The 18,542-nt window shown below is 43.0% G+C and overlaps 1 protein-coding gene across 1 annotated transcript; it reads left to right on the top strand.

Moving 5' to 3' along the window:
- Positions 1–6,012: 6,012 nt before the first annotated feature.
- Positions 6,013–18,542, top strand: ndnfl (neuron-derived neurotrophic factor, like). Its single transcript, XM_034682175.1, has 4 exons — positions 6,013–6,451; positions 9,105–9,347; positions 11,922–12,046; positions 16,454–18,542. The coding sequence occupies exons 2-4, from the start codon at positions 9,181–9,183 to the stop codon at positions 17,866–17,868; spliced, it is 1,707 nt and encodes a 568-aa protein (XP_034538066.1). The 5' UTR covers positions 6,013–6,451; positions 9,105–9,180; the 3' UTR covers positions 17,869–18,542.

Genomic DNA, 18,542 nt, shown 5'->3' with positions numbered 1-18,542 from the left:
GCTGTGAAAAACAAGTCCAAACTAGGAGGAAAAGAAGGAAAAGAGACAGTGGGGAGCTTAGCTGAACTGTACTGTTGAAACTGTATTTGCTAATGATGAGTGACCTGTGGAACGGCAAGCTGTTAGTCCTGTCTCTTCTCAAGCTCTGAATCCAAAGTCCAACCCCCGTCTTCTTCCACCAACAAACATCTCTACACAATCGCTCCCTTTCTTCCCCAGAGATTGGTCACTTTTTTCAGGAAAAAAAATAAATATGAGCTGTTGGGGCCACCCCTGGAGGTCCAGCATTGCCTACACACCTCCTCCACCACCTCCTCCTTCCCTTGTGTGTCTTCACCCACCCCCTCGCCTGTGCTAATAGATTCCCTCTCATTACCTCTGGACCACCACCTTCCTTCCTTCCCTCCCCCCATCCAAACACAGAGTTGTAGATTGATCCACCTAATCCTGCTTTACCTTCCTGCACACACACACACACACACACACACACACACACACACACACACACACACACACACAAACACACACACACACACACACACACACACACACACACACACACACACACAGAAGCCCCAGTCACCTCCACTCCCACTCGTCCTCCTCTGTCACACCCACTTTGGATATCACAGGAGGGATGGAGATATCCATGTGCCACCCACCCTCACAACCATCTCTCTAACCTTGCTCTCTCCTCTTCTCCTCCTCCTTTGGGTGCTGATCAGTGATCTGATCTGTGATTGATTTCTCTTTTTTCTCTCTCTCTCTGCCTCTCTTATACATTTACACACACACATACACTTACACACATACTCCCAAGGGACTCTGACAGAAAAGGAGCAGATGGGCGGCTGTTGATGACATGTTGTTAAAAATAAAGATTCCTGTTAACCCGTTGTCAGCACCTCCCACCCTCTTGTTCCCCCATTTCATCCTATCTCTCTCCTCTCTGTCAATCTCTCCGTGGCTTTCTCTGGCTGTCAATCCCTCTTTGTCCCTTTGCTTTTACAACACAGTGCATGAAAGCTATTACTCCACACCAAAGCCAACTAACTGTGGCAGTGAAAGCACGCAGCCATAGACCCCCCGACCCGCAGAACATGATATTTAATACATGGTTGTCATAAAGACGCCCCCCCCTTGCATTATGCATGGCTTGTAAGCAGACATCAATAATAGATGAAAGGGCCAGTTTTGCACTTTCCTTTTCATGTAATTATGCCAACTGAAATTTTTACTCTGTCGCTTTTTGTGTGGATGGAGTTTGTCCGGTGACTGTATGTATGTGGATAAATTATTAAACGACAGGCAACACAAGAGGAGAGAGGAGCTGGGGGATCAAAAGAAATATTCAGGCCAGTCACGACGGCTGTGAAACAGAAAGAGAGAATGTATGTGTTAAAGCGTGTCGCACAAGGCCTGTGCATGCATCAATTCCAGGGTTGACACATGTCTGACAGATGTCCAAAAAGTCTTAAGAAAATACACCAAGATTCTCAAATCAAATTCTGCCCCTGAAAAAACAGTTGTTACAACGTAGCTCACTCATACACAAAGTTGTAATGTGAGCAGTAATCTCTCTAAGGTTAATCACCATCCAATCTTCAAAAAGCAGCCGCCGTATCGTGCTCTGCCAGATTGCCGACTTTCAGAACTTCTTAGGGACTGTAAAGTGGGCCAGCAAATGCAGAAAAAGGAAGACTGGTGGCTTTGAAAGAGAGTCCAGCCGCAGCAAAGGGTCCTCACTCATAAAAAAAGACCAGTTGCGGCCGCTGAAGTGATACATTTATTAATAGCGCTCATGTGCCACATTTTTATTCCTCTTTGAAGTGATTTTGCATGGGCCACGACAGGCAGGCCAAGATGGAGAGGAAAGGGGAGAGAGAGAGAAGGGGGGGGGGTCTCTCAGATTTCAGCCTGCAGTCGGACAATATTCCCTCTGGGTGGAGTGGGTCCCATTCAGAGCGACCTCAATAGTCGTACACTGAAGTACCTGCTGAATGAGTGAAAAAAGGCCCCAATGCAGAGGGGGAAAGGGGGAGTTTGCGTACAATGTAGTGGGTCTCTTTTTATTTTCCTCATGATATTGATTAAAGAGCTCAGAAGAGAGAGCAGCATACATGAGGCCTGCCATTGTGTGGAGATGAGAGGGCTGGGTGGGGTTTGAGAGCCACTGATATGAATGTCCAACCCCCAAATCCCCTGAGATCTACACTTGACCTATAGGTGGAGGACATAAAGGCTTCAAAATGGGCAGCCTATATACATACTTACATATAGTCTCCTTCCGGTGAGCATCCATTTCATTGCATTGTGCCCTCACTTTGACATGACGAGGCTAAGGTTTTTAATTTCGGCTCCTCGAACAAGGGGATTCACTCTGAAAGAAAGCCCCAGGCGGCATGTACAAGCTAACTACTCAGTGTGGTAGCCTTAATGCAACAATTTCCCCAACTTTTAAAGGACTTAAGGTAAGGATATAAAGGATCATGAGATGAAAATAGGCAGACAGGAGATGTATAGGTAAAGAGAAGTGGTCTGAAGTGTAAAAGTGAAGCGACAGCCTGTTAGCCGAGCATTGCAAAGTGACACAAAATAAAGGGAAACCATTAGCCGAACGAAGTCACTTTCTGGCAACAAAGTGTCCCACAAAAACATTTGAATTTTTTGGCATTTATATTTTTGTTCAAATTGAACAAACAAGAGATTATGTTTAAATCAGTAGGAGTGCTGTTTATGCTCTTTGTATTGAGCTCAGCTAGGCTAAGTGTCTTTTAGATCCTATCGCTCACTTAATATTTGCAGCAGATGTCTGAGTGCTGTGTATTTTTTCCCTCCTATATCTTGTCAAGAAAGTGAAAGAGCATATAAACCACTGCTCACTGTGTCTGTCCTTTTTCTCTGGCGGTTATTCTCTTGTCATTTGAAAAGAAGTCCTCTAAGAAAACCAAGTCAAAGAGCTCATTGAGTCTAAAATATAATGTTCAAGTGTCACGTGTTTTAACCCTCCTGTTATGTTCGTTTCTCAGGAACAGCAATAATGTTTCTGAGTCAATTTGATCCGATGCATATTCAATTATCCAAAGGTGTCAGAACCCCAAAAAATCCCAATGACCAATTTTTTTTATCTCTTTTTAAACTCCATTACTAACCATTTAAATCAATATGTAGTGCAATGGTGTTCTTTAATCCTCACAGATCATGGTTCAATGAGAATTACTCACTCGTTTTTCATGAAAATTCATGTTAAAACTTTTTTTAATGTATATTGGAAAGCTCTAAATATAAATACAATAGTGTTACATGACATAGATTTGTGTTTATTTTATTTTACATTTTGATTTTTTTTCTTTTTATGAAGTGATGTTCATAAATTAACACGAGACACCTCTACTGTCACATGCTGCCCAGATTTTTATGCTGTATTTAGTTACTTTGGAATACATATATTGCCTAAAATGGCCTTTAAAAAGGGTCAATTTGACCTGTAACATGTCATGTCCTTAATGATCACATTTTCTTACCAGTCCCTGTTGTTTATGTTAAAAGGTGTGTCAACTATGAAGCTCCAAGAAAAAAGAGCTAATGTGGTCAAAAATGTCACCATAAGTATTTCTGTAGAAGTTCTGCTCACTTTGTCCAAAAGTGCCTTCCATACCTCCAATGCTACTGTGTTTTGCTCCATTGTTACAAAGCCAAGATGTCAAAGGTTTGAGCCAGGCACACAAACTACTCTGTTGTTAGTTGCAAAAACAGAAACAAATGTCTACATTCTGTCCCAGCAACAAATAAGCACATAAAACAGTGTTCATTTGAAATTTCTAACAACAACTTTCTGACTACAGTTGGTGCTAATTTGTCTTTTTGTTCCAACCACTTCACTTCAGACTGCTTCAACAATGAGAAGCAGAACCAAGCTGGGTTTGCCTCAACACTGACCCTCATAAAAGAATCATTACCAGCAGTTACGATTCAAACAACAGCAGACATGCCATCGGTAAGTGTTGCCACTTCATAATAATATCTAAAGATTATGACAAGAAACATTTGGCTTGGTACTGGTATAGGGCTCTTCTGGATCACTCGCCATGTTCGTTTCTGTGCTTTTCCACCACTGCATCTTATAAAGCTGTGAAGCATGATAAGTATGACTCTCAACCCCGAAAACTTGTATCAATACAAATTATTTTGCACACAACAACCACTCTCTTCATCTTTGACTTCCTGTCTTCTTTTCTTCTTGGACAGCCACTCACTAAATACAAAAACACGTATGTTGGTAGTTTGTCCAATCTAAGCTACTGTAAAAACCTGGTGGTAGAAGATGAAGGCCCCCATGGAAGAGGACCCACTCCTTTGTCGTAGGGATGCACGATGTTGAATTTTTTGCTGATATCCGATATGCCGATATTTTACAACTCATTTAGCCGATTACCGATACAGACACACCTAATTGCGGAGAACATCAATTCTCTTCTGTATTGGAATTAGCGTACAGTATTATGGTGATACTCTTATCACATTTGTTATGTAATATTCATTTCTTGTGCAAAATAAGAAAAATACTTAAAACTTAAAACTGCATATTTATTTATGACAATTGCTTTCAAACAAAATTAATACAAAAAGATACATCCTACTTAAAACTTCGATGGTGCTCTCCCTGAGACAATCATAACAAAACCCACAACCAGGGCCAATTTAGTCAATTTCACATTTGACATAGTAAGTAAACCTAACCTCTGTTCACAGGGAACATGTGAAAAATGCAACTGTACAGCAATTAAACCCAAATTAAATAAAATGGTTTTCTCTCTGACAGTAAATGTGCCTAAATTAGTCAGCAACATGTACCTTACAGACTGCTGCTTAAATTCAGATTTAACTTAAAACATGAGCCCAACGTGTGCAGCAGCCCATTATTTTATCGGTTAATTATATCGGCATGTTGGCCGATATCCGATATTTCATTTTAAAGCCAATGTCGGCCGATACCGATAATGTGCCAATAATATCATGCATCCCTACTATGTACATGTAAAAAGCTCATTCTAAGTGACAAAAACAAAATGATTATTGTGTTCAGGTACATAATATACAATAATTTAAACATAATTTAGATTATTTTATTTTATTTCTATCAAGTCTTCCCTGCTAAATACCCTTAATCACTCCACTGTGACAGTGAATTACATTGTATGCAAGATGATAAAAACAAGATATTAGTGTTATAGTGTAGCCCCATATGTTACAATGTTACAAGCGTATTTAGCATACACAGAAGGAAACATGAGTGAATCAACAAACTGCACCAACTAAATAAGGCACTTGTGTAGTTTGACCTTGCAGTGGGTAAAAGCTGTAATTGTTTCTGTACTATTTTTTTATTTAAAGACCTAAACAAAAAAAAACACTCCATACGTCAACCTCACATTTATAATTCTGAACTGAAGTACAGTCAACACCCTGAAATCTAATAAAATTCCCAAAAGATTTGCTGTCCACGATTTCCTGAGCTCTGTTACACATCAAGTTTTTTTTCCCCCTCTTTATTCAGCATGGTACAGTTTTTAATTTGTATAAAGCCAGAAAGCACACTAAATATTTGCATAAATCCATTATGTGCCTGAGAGGCTGCTCTTCCATTTAAACACACTCATTTAGAGTCAGACTGAGCCCCTGATTGAACAGGCGATAAGGCCACAAAGGCAATGTAACCTCCAACATGCTGTCTGCAGCTCACTCCTAATACAGATGTTATCAGAGCATCCACTGAATGGTTAATGTATTTAACTTTTACATCACCTCCCCTTACAGTCTCTCTCTCTCTCTCTTTCTCTCCTCATCACCACCCCCATTCAGCGACCTCACCAGCCAGCCCCCTCACAACTCACTCCCTGACTCTCAGATTGCACATACAGATACACAAACACGTACACACTCACACACAATCACACATGAGCCCATTTGAATTGCAAGTGAGCTGCGTTCACTACCGGAGAAGGAAGAGGAGGAGGTAAACAGAGGGAAAAGAACAGAGGGAGAAGGGGGGGAAAGAATAACAGAGAAGAAAGCAAGAAAAGAAGTAGGGACCGGATGACATTCACACAGTCTTTAGCAGGACAAGCCTCCACGTGTGTGTGACTGACTGAGAGACAGAAAGATAGAGAGCGAGGGAGGAAGAGTGAAAAGGGCGCCTGAGGGGGTAGGAAGAGCGCAGAGGTGCCGGGACAGCCCTGAAGGGACACCTGAGCCCTGAAAGAAACACCTCCTGAAGTATCAGGAAGTGAGCAGAACCCCATGGGAGACGGAGTCAGAGGAACACCCGACAACAACCTGCTGTCGCTCCTCCTCCCTCTCCTCCTCCTTCTGCTCCATCCTCACTCCCTCTCTCATCTGATCCCATCCCTCACTCCCTGCGCAGGAGTGGGAGAGCGTGCACGGAGAGAAGGTAAGGGGGATGCATGCATGCATGTTGTTGTCCTTGCAGAGCATGTGAGTGTGTGCGTGAGAGTGTCAAATTTCAACTGAATGGGTAAGTCAGCAACTTGTTTCTTTGGATCAGTTCCTTTCTTTGCTTGTGTGTGTGTGCATGTGTGTGTTTGAGGGGTCTCTAGAGGGGGTTTAAAAAGGCTGAGGCGGATGCAGGACACTTTTTATTTGTTGCAGGGTGCTTCTCAGATTTACAGGGTCATCATTTTGCACCTTTAAATGCTGTGTTCATGAGATTTCTGTGTCTTTTATCACTCATTGTGTCCGTCTGAACTCGCAGATTTCTTTTCATTTAGAGACTTAAGTGTTGCTGAGGAGTGGGGCAGGGATCACATGGAAAAAGCAGACAGAAAGTGTGTGTAAAAAAGTGTTCCAGAGACAAAAAGAGTAAGGGATGCAGGCAAAAAGGGACAATGTCAGTAAAGTAGACAGGAGACCGCTCAATATATTCAAACATGCACCCAGTGAGGTAGAAAATCATCCGGAAAATCCTATCATCTTCCATGGTCACTGCATGTTAGCCATGCCATCATCATGTCAACCCCCACCTTTAACCACAGGCTGGATTTTTTTTTCCCCACAGTAGTTTTGAGGGGAGGGGGGGGACAGTGGATCCTGCAGGGACCACCCCATGCCATTTAATCTGTCCCTACCCACAGATAACAGAAGGCAGATGGTCCTGCCAGAGAGATGGAAGATAGTGAATACACTGTGCAGACAGAGAGTGCACACAGCACTCAACCTGTCCCTCTGAAACTGAGCCGGCTCTAACTTCTAAATAAGACGGCCGAATAGAAAGAGAAGTAGACAGAAAAAAAGAAGGTGGAGAGAGAGGGAAAGAGAGGGAGAAAGAGAAACAGAGCAGGGTTGAAGTGTCTTTAATTAAAACCCCAAACAGAATCCAGAATAAACGTAGTCAGCTGACAGTCTGGGATAAACATAACGGAAAAAGGAAACTCATCCAGAAGAAGAAAAACAGAGAGCTGAGCGGAGACTGAGCTGGACCATCAAAGTCATGTGTTTAAAGGGGAGTGTGTATTTATTTATAGTGGCCGGTAGTTAAGTTCACCAGGCCTCCTTGCTCTGTAAGACCCAGCCTTTTTTTTTTCTTTTGCCTTATGAAAATTCAATCGGCCGTAATTTGCTGAGGAGCCGTATGCATATTTTATCAGCAGGGCCCGGTTTGAAGAAGCAAGCCCGCCAAGCTTTTTTTTCCTCTGTGTGTGTGTGTGTGTGTGTGTGTGTGTGTGTCTTCATCTTTATCAAGATTGAATGAGGGGGCGTGTGAGAAAAAGGGGCTGCAAGGTTATGTGCTACCGTCTGGTAATATGTGGCACATTAGAACCCATTCGCCATGGGGGCTAAAGTAAACACCAATCAGCTGCATGTGTCGAGCTAAAACACCAAAACAAATTCATTGCAACCTTGTGGCTCTGCAAAAAAAAAAAAAAAAGATTCCCCCCTTGCTCTGATTTCCCAGTTTCACTTTCTTCTCTTTTCTCTCCGTCATCTCTTGCCTCTAATTACTCCAGAATCCAACATCCTCCTCTTCTTCCTCTCCCTTCCTCTTCCTCCCCCCTTCCCCCCCTCCCATTTCAAACTGCCTCTCTCCCCCTGCTGCATGTCTCTCAGTTAAAGCTTTATGGGTCGTTCACTACCCTTCGTTCTTTGCAAGGATAATGAGCAGGCGACTTTGTAGCTGAGCGCCGGGGTTTGTGAGTTTGGATGTGGGAGCGTCCCGGGGCCCCGAAAGACTCTGATGTGCCTTCTGTAGCCGCCTTCGTGGTTCCACTGTGATTGTCATCTGATCTATAGGGCACAGTGCTGACATAATACACCTTGTTAGAGGAAGGCGGGGAGTGTGTGTGTGTGAAGACTGGGTGACTTTGAACAAATGTGCTTTCTCTAGGGAGTAGGAAGAACAGTGAAACCTGTAATCATTCTTGCTGCTATCACTTAAACACAACCATGCACATGTGCACACATAAAGGAAGACACGAAGAAGAAAACTCTGCTAACAGAGTAGTAAAATAAAAGACCAAGAAGAAGAATTTGATACAAGCACCTCTAGCTGTGATGTGCGTTGATTGGTTTCGACTTCACCGGAGGACCTCCAGGTGTTGTTTGTGTACTTCCCACACATCAGCATGGCGTCACTTGCTCCTGATAAAATGGCCGCCAAATTCCCCATGATGAAAGATATTTGGAGAACAGACCCATTTGAACTCCCCGGACTAAAAATAGACATGTAGATGTAAAGGCGTCGACTTCAGAGTGATATTAGCAGCCCACTTCACACTTTGAAAAATAGTGCGATTGGTGATTTTTCACAGTGAGTGTCAAGCTGTGCCGCACACACACACTCACACACTCACACACACAGTGCAGAGTAATATAACATGGCAATTTCTATCCCCTCCTGCATGAATAATTCTGTCTGAATAGGATCGGATGATTCTTCATATCAATGAATCATCAGCTGCTACAGCTCTTTAGTGTCTGTGTGAATGGCGCTGTAGGAATTTAACTAAGTGTGTGTTTCAGTGTGTTACAGTCTGTGTGTGTGTGTGTTGATGAGATCTGATTGATGTTCCTGACCTTTCCACCATCAGAGTCTGGGCGATATCCAAGACGTGGTGACTAAAGGGAAGTCAAAGAGCCATAAGAGACTAAGAGAAGGAACCAGAGATGGCGCTTACGTCCCTTTCCTGGTGTCTCGGTGCAGCTCTGGTGCTGCTCTGGCCCCAGACGCACTCAGCACTGGCCCCTGAGAACGAGGTGCCCCTTCGGCCAACTACATGGTTACCGGAGGGGAAGATCACAGTAATCACTCTGCCCAAAGGACGAACTCGCAGGTAGGGAAACACATGGGATTATTGCAAGAAAAATGGCTTTATGTGGTAGATCTTTAGGTAAAGTAACAACACAGTACATAAAAACACTTTGAAAAGTAAGTCAGACGACCTACTGTTAACTTTGTCTATTATTTTCTAAAGTTAAAGCTCCTGTGAGGAGTTCCTGCATGTGTGAACACACATTGGCAAATTTCCAAATTTTTCACCCAACTTTCTGAGGAATTTCTCCTGCCAACCACCATTGATCATAAACAGGGGTATGTGAACTTAAGGATTAAGGCAAGCAAGGCTATGTTTTGGTACTCCAAATTTAAACTTTTATGTAAGATTTTTAAGGAGAAGTGAATCCCAATACACCAATACCCCTCATCATATAAAGCTCCCAGTACAGAATCACTTTATTCTACCCCACCACTCTCTTCGTTGGTATTGTCAGAGTATGTGTTTTCCGCCTCTGATCCAACATTGGAGGTAGTAACAGATGTGGAATCGGGGACAGGCTGTTGCAAGGTGCTGTGGTTGAGCAAGGAGGCCGGAACAGAGGAGCTGTGTGTGTGTGCAGGTTTGAGTGTGTGTACGTGAAGCTCTTGCGCTTACTTAACACTGTTCTGCTATGTGACATCACACACCAGAACACCAATATTACGCTGTTACAGATTTCAATGTGTAAGTACAAAGGCGGGTTTGACTGAAGGATTCTGATGCAGCGCTGTGACAATTAACACAGTAGTGGATTTGCGAACAAACACATGTGCCAGGGGTGGAAAGAGGTACAAAAATAAAGAGGAACTGAAGTAAGTCTTGGAAAAGATTGTAAGACTGTTAGAACATTACACTGTGACTACACTGAGACCCCCCTCCCATGAAGGGAAGACTTCACGCTGAGAAGGGACGTGTGATCAGCCAACTCAGGCAGATTTCTGAAGGCAGAGACCCTGAATTTTTCTAGAGTGCATGTCTGAAAACAGAGATTGACAGAGCTTCTTGGTAAATGAGCAGAAAGGGGTAAAAAACTGTCAAGGATCAGTGATGTGTTGCTTGTTGAAATGGTCATAATGGAAACATGACAGATGGATGTGATAAAGGCGAACCTGGGCTCATCTGATAGATGATGGGATTACCAAAATACACAAAAGAGGTTAGGAGCCACTTAACCCCATGCAGCCAGGAAAAAGTGAATGATAAAGATGGATCTTTGCTTAAGCTTAAGGCATTCGGTACGCTTTTTTCGTCCAACCAGGGAACTTCAAAGCAAAGATATATAATACACGATTATATAGAGCAGAGAAAAATGAGCCAGAAGATGTTTGCATGATGAATATCTGCACAAAAACTCCAGTAAAATGTATTCTTCTCCAGCTACAGAGCAGATCAATAACCCATCCATGTTTATTTTTGTACTGTATTGTACAAGAAATCTGTCTCATAAAGACACAACAATGTTGAAACGTCACTAAAAGTCAACAGAAAAATGACAGCAGGATTGTGAAATGCAAGTCTGAGAGAAAAAGATGATCCCAGCAGAGTATTCTTGGAATAACTTGATTTGCCCTTGTTACTTCCACCCCAATAACAAGCCACCAGCCCTCCACCATCCACCTTTGTAGACAGAGCCTGCTTCCAGCACCACTGTTGAGCAAGAGAGAGGAAGTGGAGCCCATTTGGCCTGAACCTTACACACCAGTGCCAGTGCTCGCTTTCTGAAACTGGGGGCTGAAAATTGCGATCTGCGTCTCCCTGTGTGCTGCAGTCTGTCCACCGGCACGGTCACGCAGTCACCCACGGCAAATAAACGGAGAGAAAACACCGGTTCAGAAATTAATCACTCTGTTAAATAAGCTGCAAAGCGCCCTTGAGAATGACAGTGTCGCACATCTGTTTGGAAACAAGCGCCATCTGCACAGAATCATGAATAATGATGTTTGTGAGGAGGGTAAACAAATATTGATTAATAAATAACAATGCAGTTGGTTAATTTTAATGAGGGGTAACTAGCTGTGAAAAGATGGCATGCAACAGAACAGTCTGAGTTTAAATAGACAGACTTTTATCGACGCAGATATCTTTTTTGAGGCTAAAAAAGTTTAAAGCTGTAATCATGAGTTCATTAACTGTGACTATTTGAATAAAACTGAGACAAGGCCCCACAGACTGAATGTTAAATCCTATCTAATATGCAAATCTGTGATCTAACATGCACTTTGAAACACCAAAAAGGACATTTCTATGCTGCGCACGATCCCAGATAGTTACAGCAAACAGGCAGATATCAATCTAAAACGGTCAATGCAGCTTTATCATGTGACTCCCAGGTCACCTCTCCTGATCTGCTCCTGATCTGCTCTCTGATCTGCGTGTATAGGCAAATGCAGGGACAGATGTGTGAAAGAGCAGCAGTGATTCTAAACTGTAGGACAGAAAATTATCTGCAAATCATCCAACAGAATGAAAGGATGTTGCACAGTCTGCACCGCAAGATATCGTCTCATCCATCGCCGTCAAACAGGATGTAATAGTTCTAACTTCTCCTGAGATGAATCAAACAACTTCTCATGGTTATCTTTCTGCACACAGGCTGTACTTCACGCTGAAGAAGAAGGCTCCGGGGATGTCAGTGACAGTCAGCCCCTGTGACCTCCCCATTGAGTGGAGTCTGGCTGCGCGCACCCTGAAGGACAAACCCCTGAAGAGCCTGCAGTGTGAGTGAGCAGTAAGACCACACATGCACGCTTCACCATGAAGAGTATTACTTCATCCAGCTAAGACGAGAGCAGTAATTAGATTTTATCTCCACCGACAGGGTTTAGTGGAGGGTTAAGACTCCTGTCTCTCTTAACTTCTAAGAGTTTACTTCTTGCATTATGATCTGGGTTTTAAAAAAAAGGAATAATCCTCTACAAAAACAGATGTAAAATTCTTACATTGCTTGTTCATCTGGTGAGGACAAAGCTTTAGTTTACCACTTTAGCTGAAGTATATTTAGAGATTGAAACACTAATTCTAATTGAGCAATCGTATCACAGCTTTCCAATGTACACGTTTGTTTATATTTAATCTTTATTAGCATGCCAATGACTCATTGACCAATTACTTAAGCAGAACACAGCCGTCTGCAGTGACAACCTGGATCCCATTGATTGCTGGCTGCACTTGCATACAGATATCAAGCGGCAACCTGCAGTCTCAAACTTTGAAGCCCATGCGGAAGTGTTATAAACTGCAATTCATCGAGAATCCACTTGATGCTGGCTGCAGAAACACCGGAAACCACATACACACAATTCAAAAAAGACAATCTTTACAGCATTAATAAACATGTTTACAGCCTGGTTAAAAAAAAAGCTTAGCTCTACGTAGCTAATTTCTCTATCGGCACAAACTGTACGGGGGGTGAATTGTTTCTAACATGACGGATCAGAAGATATTAAGATTACGAGTTTTTGCCCAAATAAGGACATGACTGACTGGACTTCCGGACGGGAACACATAGCTGTTGGCTAGGAGACTCCGCCTCTTTACGTTACACTCTGCCTGATTGAGTTCGTCATTTCCAGTATTGCTGCCGCCGTTGATTGGCTTCAAAACAGCGCTCAGGAACAGTTGGGTGACGTCACGGATACTACATCCATATTTTATACAGCCTATGACAGATGTCTATTTATTGACATAAACAAATAGTTAAACTATCAATTATTCCAGGTGTATCACAAAAGGCAATCAGCATTAAGATTTTCCGACTTCCTGGAGTGCATCAGAAAGGACCGATCCGACCTCCATTCAACAAAAAAAACATTTTAAAGAAACCGAAAAAATGTTCTTTACTTTTTACAAATCTGAATCATGGTGAAGTTATTCAGAAAACGTAATCTGACACATTTATTGCAAATAAATCATATGGAAATATGTTTAATTTTAGGTGTATATCGTTGAAGTAAGCCAGAGTAAAGCCTCTGTGTAGAGAACTATTAACATTGAAACTGAGACATACCAGAAACTGATGAACTGAAGCTATCTGCGGGAGATGTATAACCATAAATGATGGTGTTAACTTTGCAGACATGTTTCGAGGGGCGATTGTAACTTCCCTTTTGATCTGAACCATAGACTGTATGAAATATGGACGTAGTATATGGACGTCACCCATCTGTTCCTGAGCACTGTTTTGAAGCCAATCAACGGCGGCAGCCATGCTGGAAATGCAGAACTCAACCAGGCAGAGTGTGACGTGAAGGGGCGGAGTTTGAGCCTCCTAGCCAACAGCTATGTGTCAGTCATGTCCTTATTTGGGCAAAAACTCGTAATCTTAATATCTTCTGAACCGTCGCGCTAGAAATAAATTCAACCCCATACAGTGTGTGCCGATAGAGAAATTAGCTGCGTAGAGCCAAGCCGTTTTTTGAACCATGCTGTAAACATGTTTATTAATGCTGCAAAGATCGTCTTTTTTTAATTGGGGTCTATGTGGTTTCCGGTCTTTCTGCAGCCAGCCTCAAGCGGATTCTCAATGAATTGCAGTTTCTAACACTTCCGCATGGGCTGCATTGTTTGAGACCGGAGGTTGCCGCTTGATCTGAACACACTGTCGCTTGCGGATTAGCCAATCTTCATCAACCAACCAATGGGTTCTCATCATGCTTTTTCCTCTCTAAATGCCTCTGACTGTCTTTGAAAAGGACAGAGGCAGAGATGGTCATCATATCTGGTTATCACGTTGTCATAAAATTGATAAAAGGGTTCAGATTTGGATTTTAGAATGTCATAAAGCATAAACACATCAGCTGTAAAGGGCTTCTGTCTTAGATGAAGAAGAAATATAAGGCTCTAAATCTGCAATGTTTAAAGAAATGTAATACATTAAGAGGAATAGAATAGAGTAGCCAAATGACTTGAGAGATGAGGAAATGAGTGCTGAAAGTAAAGCAGTGAACCAAAGTAAGCACAGACATCCAAAGAAAAAGCGTGCCTCAGAGTGTTGTATGGGCACTCTTCCAGGTGAACTTAACAAGCTTCTTCACTTGGTAAAATAACATTATGAAGTTATAACATGACACATGAATCATTTAGACTGTGAGCTCATGTGTCCCCATCACCAGCCTGAATTATTCACTTTGATTCTGTAACATTTGGTCTCACTTGAGGAGCCATTCCTCATTTGGAGGAGGGATGAACCGTGTAGCCGAGTGGTTGCTTTTTTTGTTTGTTTGTTTGTGTGTTGTTTTTTTGCATCACTTATGTAAAGTGTGTGTACTTCCGAATGAAAGCACTACCAGTATGAATGGGGAAAAAACTCTGTAACCATTGTTGAAGTGGCAAGTGACGTCTGATTGATTTGTTTGTTTAATTATTGGGCACTTTTGTTTTTTTACTTATACAGATTGTGTGTCTTCGAAGCTCCATTTTTCATTTAATTTCACATTCTCTCTAGTCTAACACAAGGTGACTCTTTCTCTAAAGACTCTATTAACAGACATTCATGCAAGAAGTCTCTGATAAATCCTTAAAGGTGCAGTCTGTGTGATCAGCAGCATTTAACAGAAATGCCTTGGTAGAAATGGAATACAATATATTTAAATCACATTACTAAATGTGTGATTTATATTTTTGCATGAAAATTATATGTGTTCAAATTACGTCTTACGTCCTACTCTCAAAGTTAAAATGGAAAAGCAAATCAAGTTTAAAGACACAAATTAATGTTACAGTAGTATTTTTGGTGTGTGTTGAAATTGGTCTAAGATGTCCAGAACTTTTTTCCTGTTATTAGGAATTGTGAACCTGTTTCAACCTAATTTCAGCATAGAAATCCTGATTAGTGCTCCCTGGATGTGGATTTTATCTGTTTAAAACTCATTGGAAATGTGTATCTGGTTATGAATCAGACTCAAAATGCTCCTCTTTGAGCAGAAAAAGTAAGGGAAACTAGCATGAAGATTGTCATTATTTTTTTACTGTTATTTTTTGTGTCTGACAACCTGTAGTGCTGTGGTGTTGGAGAAGTGAGTCACAACCATAGACTGTATAAAATACGGACATAGGATCCATGACGTCACCCATCTGTTTCTGCAGCTCTGTTTTGAGGCCAATTGGCGGCGGCAGCCATATTGCTTCTGTCGAGCCAGTGTGACGTAAAGAGGCAGAGTTTGAGCCTCCTAGCCAACAGCTCCAGTGTTCCCGCAGTCAGCTGTTCCTCTCATTGGTAGACTTGTAATCTCAATATCTTCGAAAGTGCCGCGTTTGAAAAAAATTCACCCCCCCTACAGTGTGAGCCGATCGGGAAATGAGCTATCCAGACTACACTCGTCTTTTGAACCAGGCTGTAAACATGTTTATTTCTGCTGTAAAGATCAGCTTTTTCCCATTCATGTGTATGTGACTTCCGGTACTTCCGGAGCCAGCCTCAAGCGGAGCTGAAAAGCCTTTTTTCTACATTTACCACTGCAAATTTAAGCAGGCGATAAAACGTGTGTCTGTTTAAAAAGAGCAGGATGAGATTTTTGTGACAAAAAACTCAACTTACTCATGTGGCTACAGGATATGATTAGCAATGTGATGAGAGGTACTTCTTTGTCCACAGGGGCGCCCAAATTGACACAAACCAAAAAGTTCCTCACTGTAGTTTTAATTACAGCACATTGCTGCTTCTAACATGAAATACTTTCCTTAGTTCAAGTTTTTACAGTTGTCTCTCTTGCTAGAACCACTAAATATCTGTGTTCTTGCTTCTGTTGAACCCTACAAATGAGCCCCCCTGAATTAAAAACCAGTTGGATGAGAATTGATTCTAGCTAAATATAGAGCTATAGCGAGGAGATGATCAGCGAACATAAAGGCTGGCAGGATAAAAACAGCCAGCTGGCCCTGTTCAAATCTCAAATATAGCTTAAAAACATATGCTCTGTTTGTTTAATCTTTACATAACTGAGGTGTAAAAATAACATCTTGGACTTAAATGAGAAGTTAAATGCTGCATTTATAGGCATGCATTTCTCTGAGGTCTGTTCAGCAACCTCATGGTGAGAACAGAACTGATGCCATGTATGTCTTTGATCAATTTCAGGCTATTTAAATAAACACAGCATGTTCTCCATTTTCTGTTTTCTTCACAGGGAGTACCAAAAAGAGTGTGCCTGAGGTTTGGTGGCGAGGTCCTGGTACAGAGGAGAAAATTCACAGCTACACAGGCAATGCAGTGGACACCTACAAAGGTTCTTCCTACCCTCAAACTTCTGTGTACATCCTGAGGCTTTGCTCCAAACAGAAGAACAGCAGAGCCACCGTGTTCCTCCATGAAGGCCTGGGACCTCCAGGCGCCTTCCCTCTGCTCCCAGCTGACCCTCGAGTTCACACGCTGGGTGTCGGCATGACCAGCGTCACCCTCAGCTGGGCGTCCAGTGCCTCCATCACCAGCCTCCCACCCACACAGAAAAGTTACGAATACTGTGTCCTCGCCAACTCTCAGCAAAGCTACCCCAGTGTCTGTGCTGCACGACAGAGCGTGAGGAAAGAGAAGGATGATAAGGAGGAGAAGAAGGAGAGGAGGAGGAGGGTGACAGCTTGGCCGATTTTGAAGGAGTGGTGGTGGCAGCAGTGGGACTCTGAAACCCAGAGTGCACCATCCTCCCTCGTTGATGAGTTTGCTGATCTGCAGTGTTCTTGTCAGGGGACGGAGAGCGTCTGCACTGTCTCTGATCTCCTCCCAGAAACCCAGTATTACTTTGATGTCTTTGTGATTGACAGGCTGAATGGGACCAGTTCAGCCTACAAGGGGACGTATGCTCGGACACACGAGGAGGCCCGCCCAGCGATCACCACCCTGAGAGACGGGGAGCTGAGGTGGGTGACCTTCCAAGACAGGGGCTTCCGCTCAGAGCAGTTCTTCAGTTTCCGTCCTCGGGGTTTGCAGCAGAGTGGCCTCCTTACCCTGCAGAGCTGCGGCAAAGGTGAAAAAGTCAAAGTGACTGTTTCGAGTAAAGGCCAGGTTCTTACAACAAAGGCTGTGGTTGGAGACTTGGAGCACATTTGGCTCCAGGGAAGTCCTTCCTATCTAATCCACCTGGAGAGAGAAGGAACTACAACAGAGCCAGCTCTACCTGGAGGTCTGACGGCTTCAGTTAAACTGCAGACCTCCTCAGCCTACCACCGCAGAGGGGTCCCATCTCTGCCCTCCACCCTGCAGATAAAGTCCTTTAACCAGTTACGAGGTTGCAACAGTGTCACCCTGGCCTGGATGGGCACGGAGGAAAGAAGCTTGTACTGCGTGTACCGAAGAAAGCTAGGGAGCAGCGATGCAGAGACTGGGGCTCTGACTGCACCCTGTCTGGGGCCAGAGTCCCGCTCTGACACCGAGAGAGTTCTCTGCAAGTATTTCCAGGAGTTGAATCCTCGGAGGGCCGTCACTACAGCTGTGATCGGGGGCCTGGAGCCAGGGATGGCCTACGTGTTTGATGTCTATCTAATGAGACGCTGGGGGATCCCTATAAAGTACGCCAGCAAGATGGTGAAGACCAGAAAGGAGTGCTGAGCTGCCGCCCCCTACAGGAGGTTTTTAGACTGTCCCGGTTACAGGGGAAAATGCATCGGCCATGGACATGATGTAAAGACTGACCATGAGAATGAAGCCGTTTGACTGTTGTGGAGAGACTGTTACCATAACAAGGAAATATTCCCTCTGGAGGAGCAATGGATGAGGTCAAGCTATACTTGCACTGCTCATGCAAGTGGATGGAAAGCATATGAGAAGGATCTGTACACCAGCAAAAGTTCATAACATTTACAATACAACTCTTGTGCTTTTGTCATTTTGTTTTCCATTGTTGATCATGGTAATGATGTGCCAGTTGTCCAAGTGCTTATTCTGTGTGTGAGTACAAAGGACAGACGAGGTTTTTGATGACAGAAAGTCAATATGAAAACAACAACAGAGACTGTGCCAAATATGCAACAGAAACAGATGGGGGCAATAATTGGATAACATCTGAGACAGGGGGGTTTGCAGTGTATATCTCCAGTGCTGCATATTGTACAGGCTTATAAACACAGATGGGTGCAATCTACAGAAGCTTAGTTCAAAGTCAGTGTGTATCTTTGTGTTCTGCTTTTGCATGAAGCAGTGAAAAATACTTAGTGACTTGCCTCATTGTCTTTGATGTATTCTTGTGCTGCTTCAAATGCACCAATAAATTGGGGTATCTGTGG

The sequence above is a fragment of the Notolabrus celidotus genome, chromosome 4 (assembly GCF_009762535.1).
Source record: "Notolabrus celidotus isolate fNotCel1 chromosome 4, fNotCel1.pri, whole genome shotgun sequence".
Lineage (NCBI taxonomy): Eukaryota > Metazoa > Chordata > Actinopteri > Labriformes > Labridae > Notolabrus > Notolabrus celidotus.
Note: the sequence above shows the minus strand (reverse complement) of the source record. Positions and strands in the feature narration are given on the sequence as shown.

Excerpts from the sequence above, each read along its gene's own strand:
- ndnfl (XM_034682175.1), top strand. The coding sequence starts at position 9,181 with ATGGCGCTTACGTCCCTTTCCTGGTGTCTCGGTGCAGCTCTGGTGCTG. Across the intron at positions 9,348-11,921 it reads CCCAAAGGACGAACTCGCAG|GCTGTACTTCACGCTGAAGA; the intron begins GTAGGGAAACAC and ends TTCTGCACACAG. Across the intron at positions 12,047-16,453 it reads ACCCCTGAAGAGCCTGCAGT|GGAGTACCAAAAAGAGTGTG; the intron begins GTGAGTGAGCAG and ends TTTTCTTCACAG.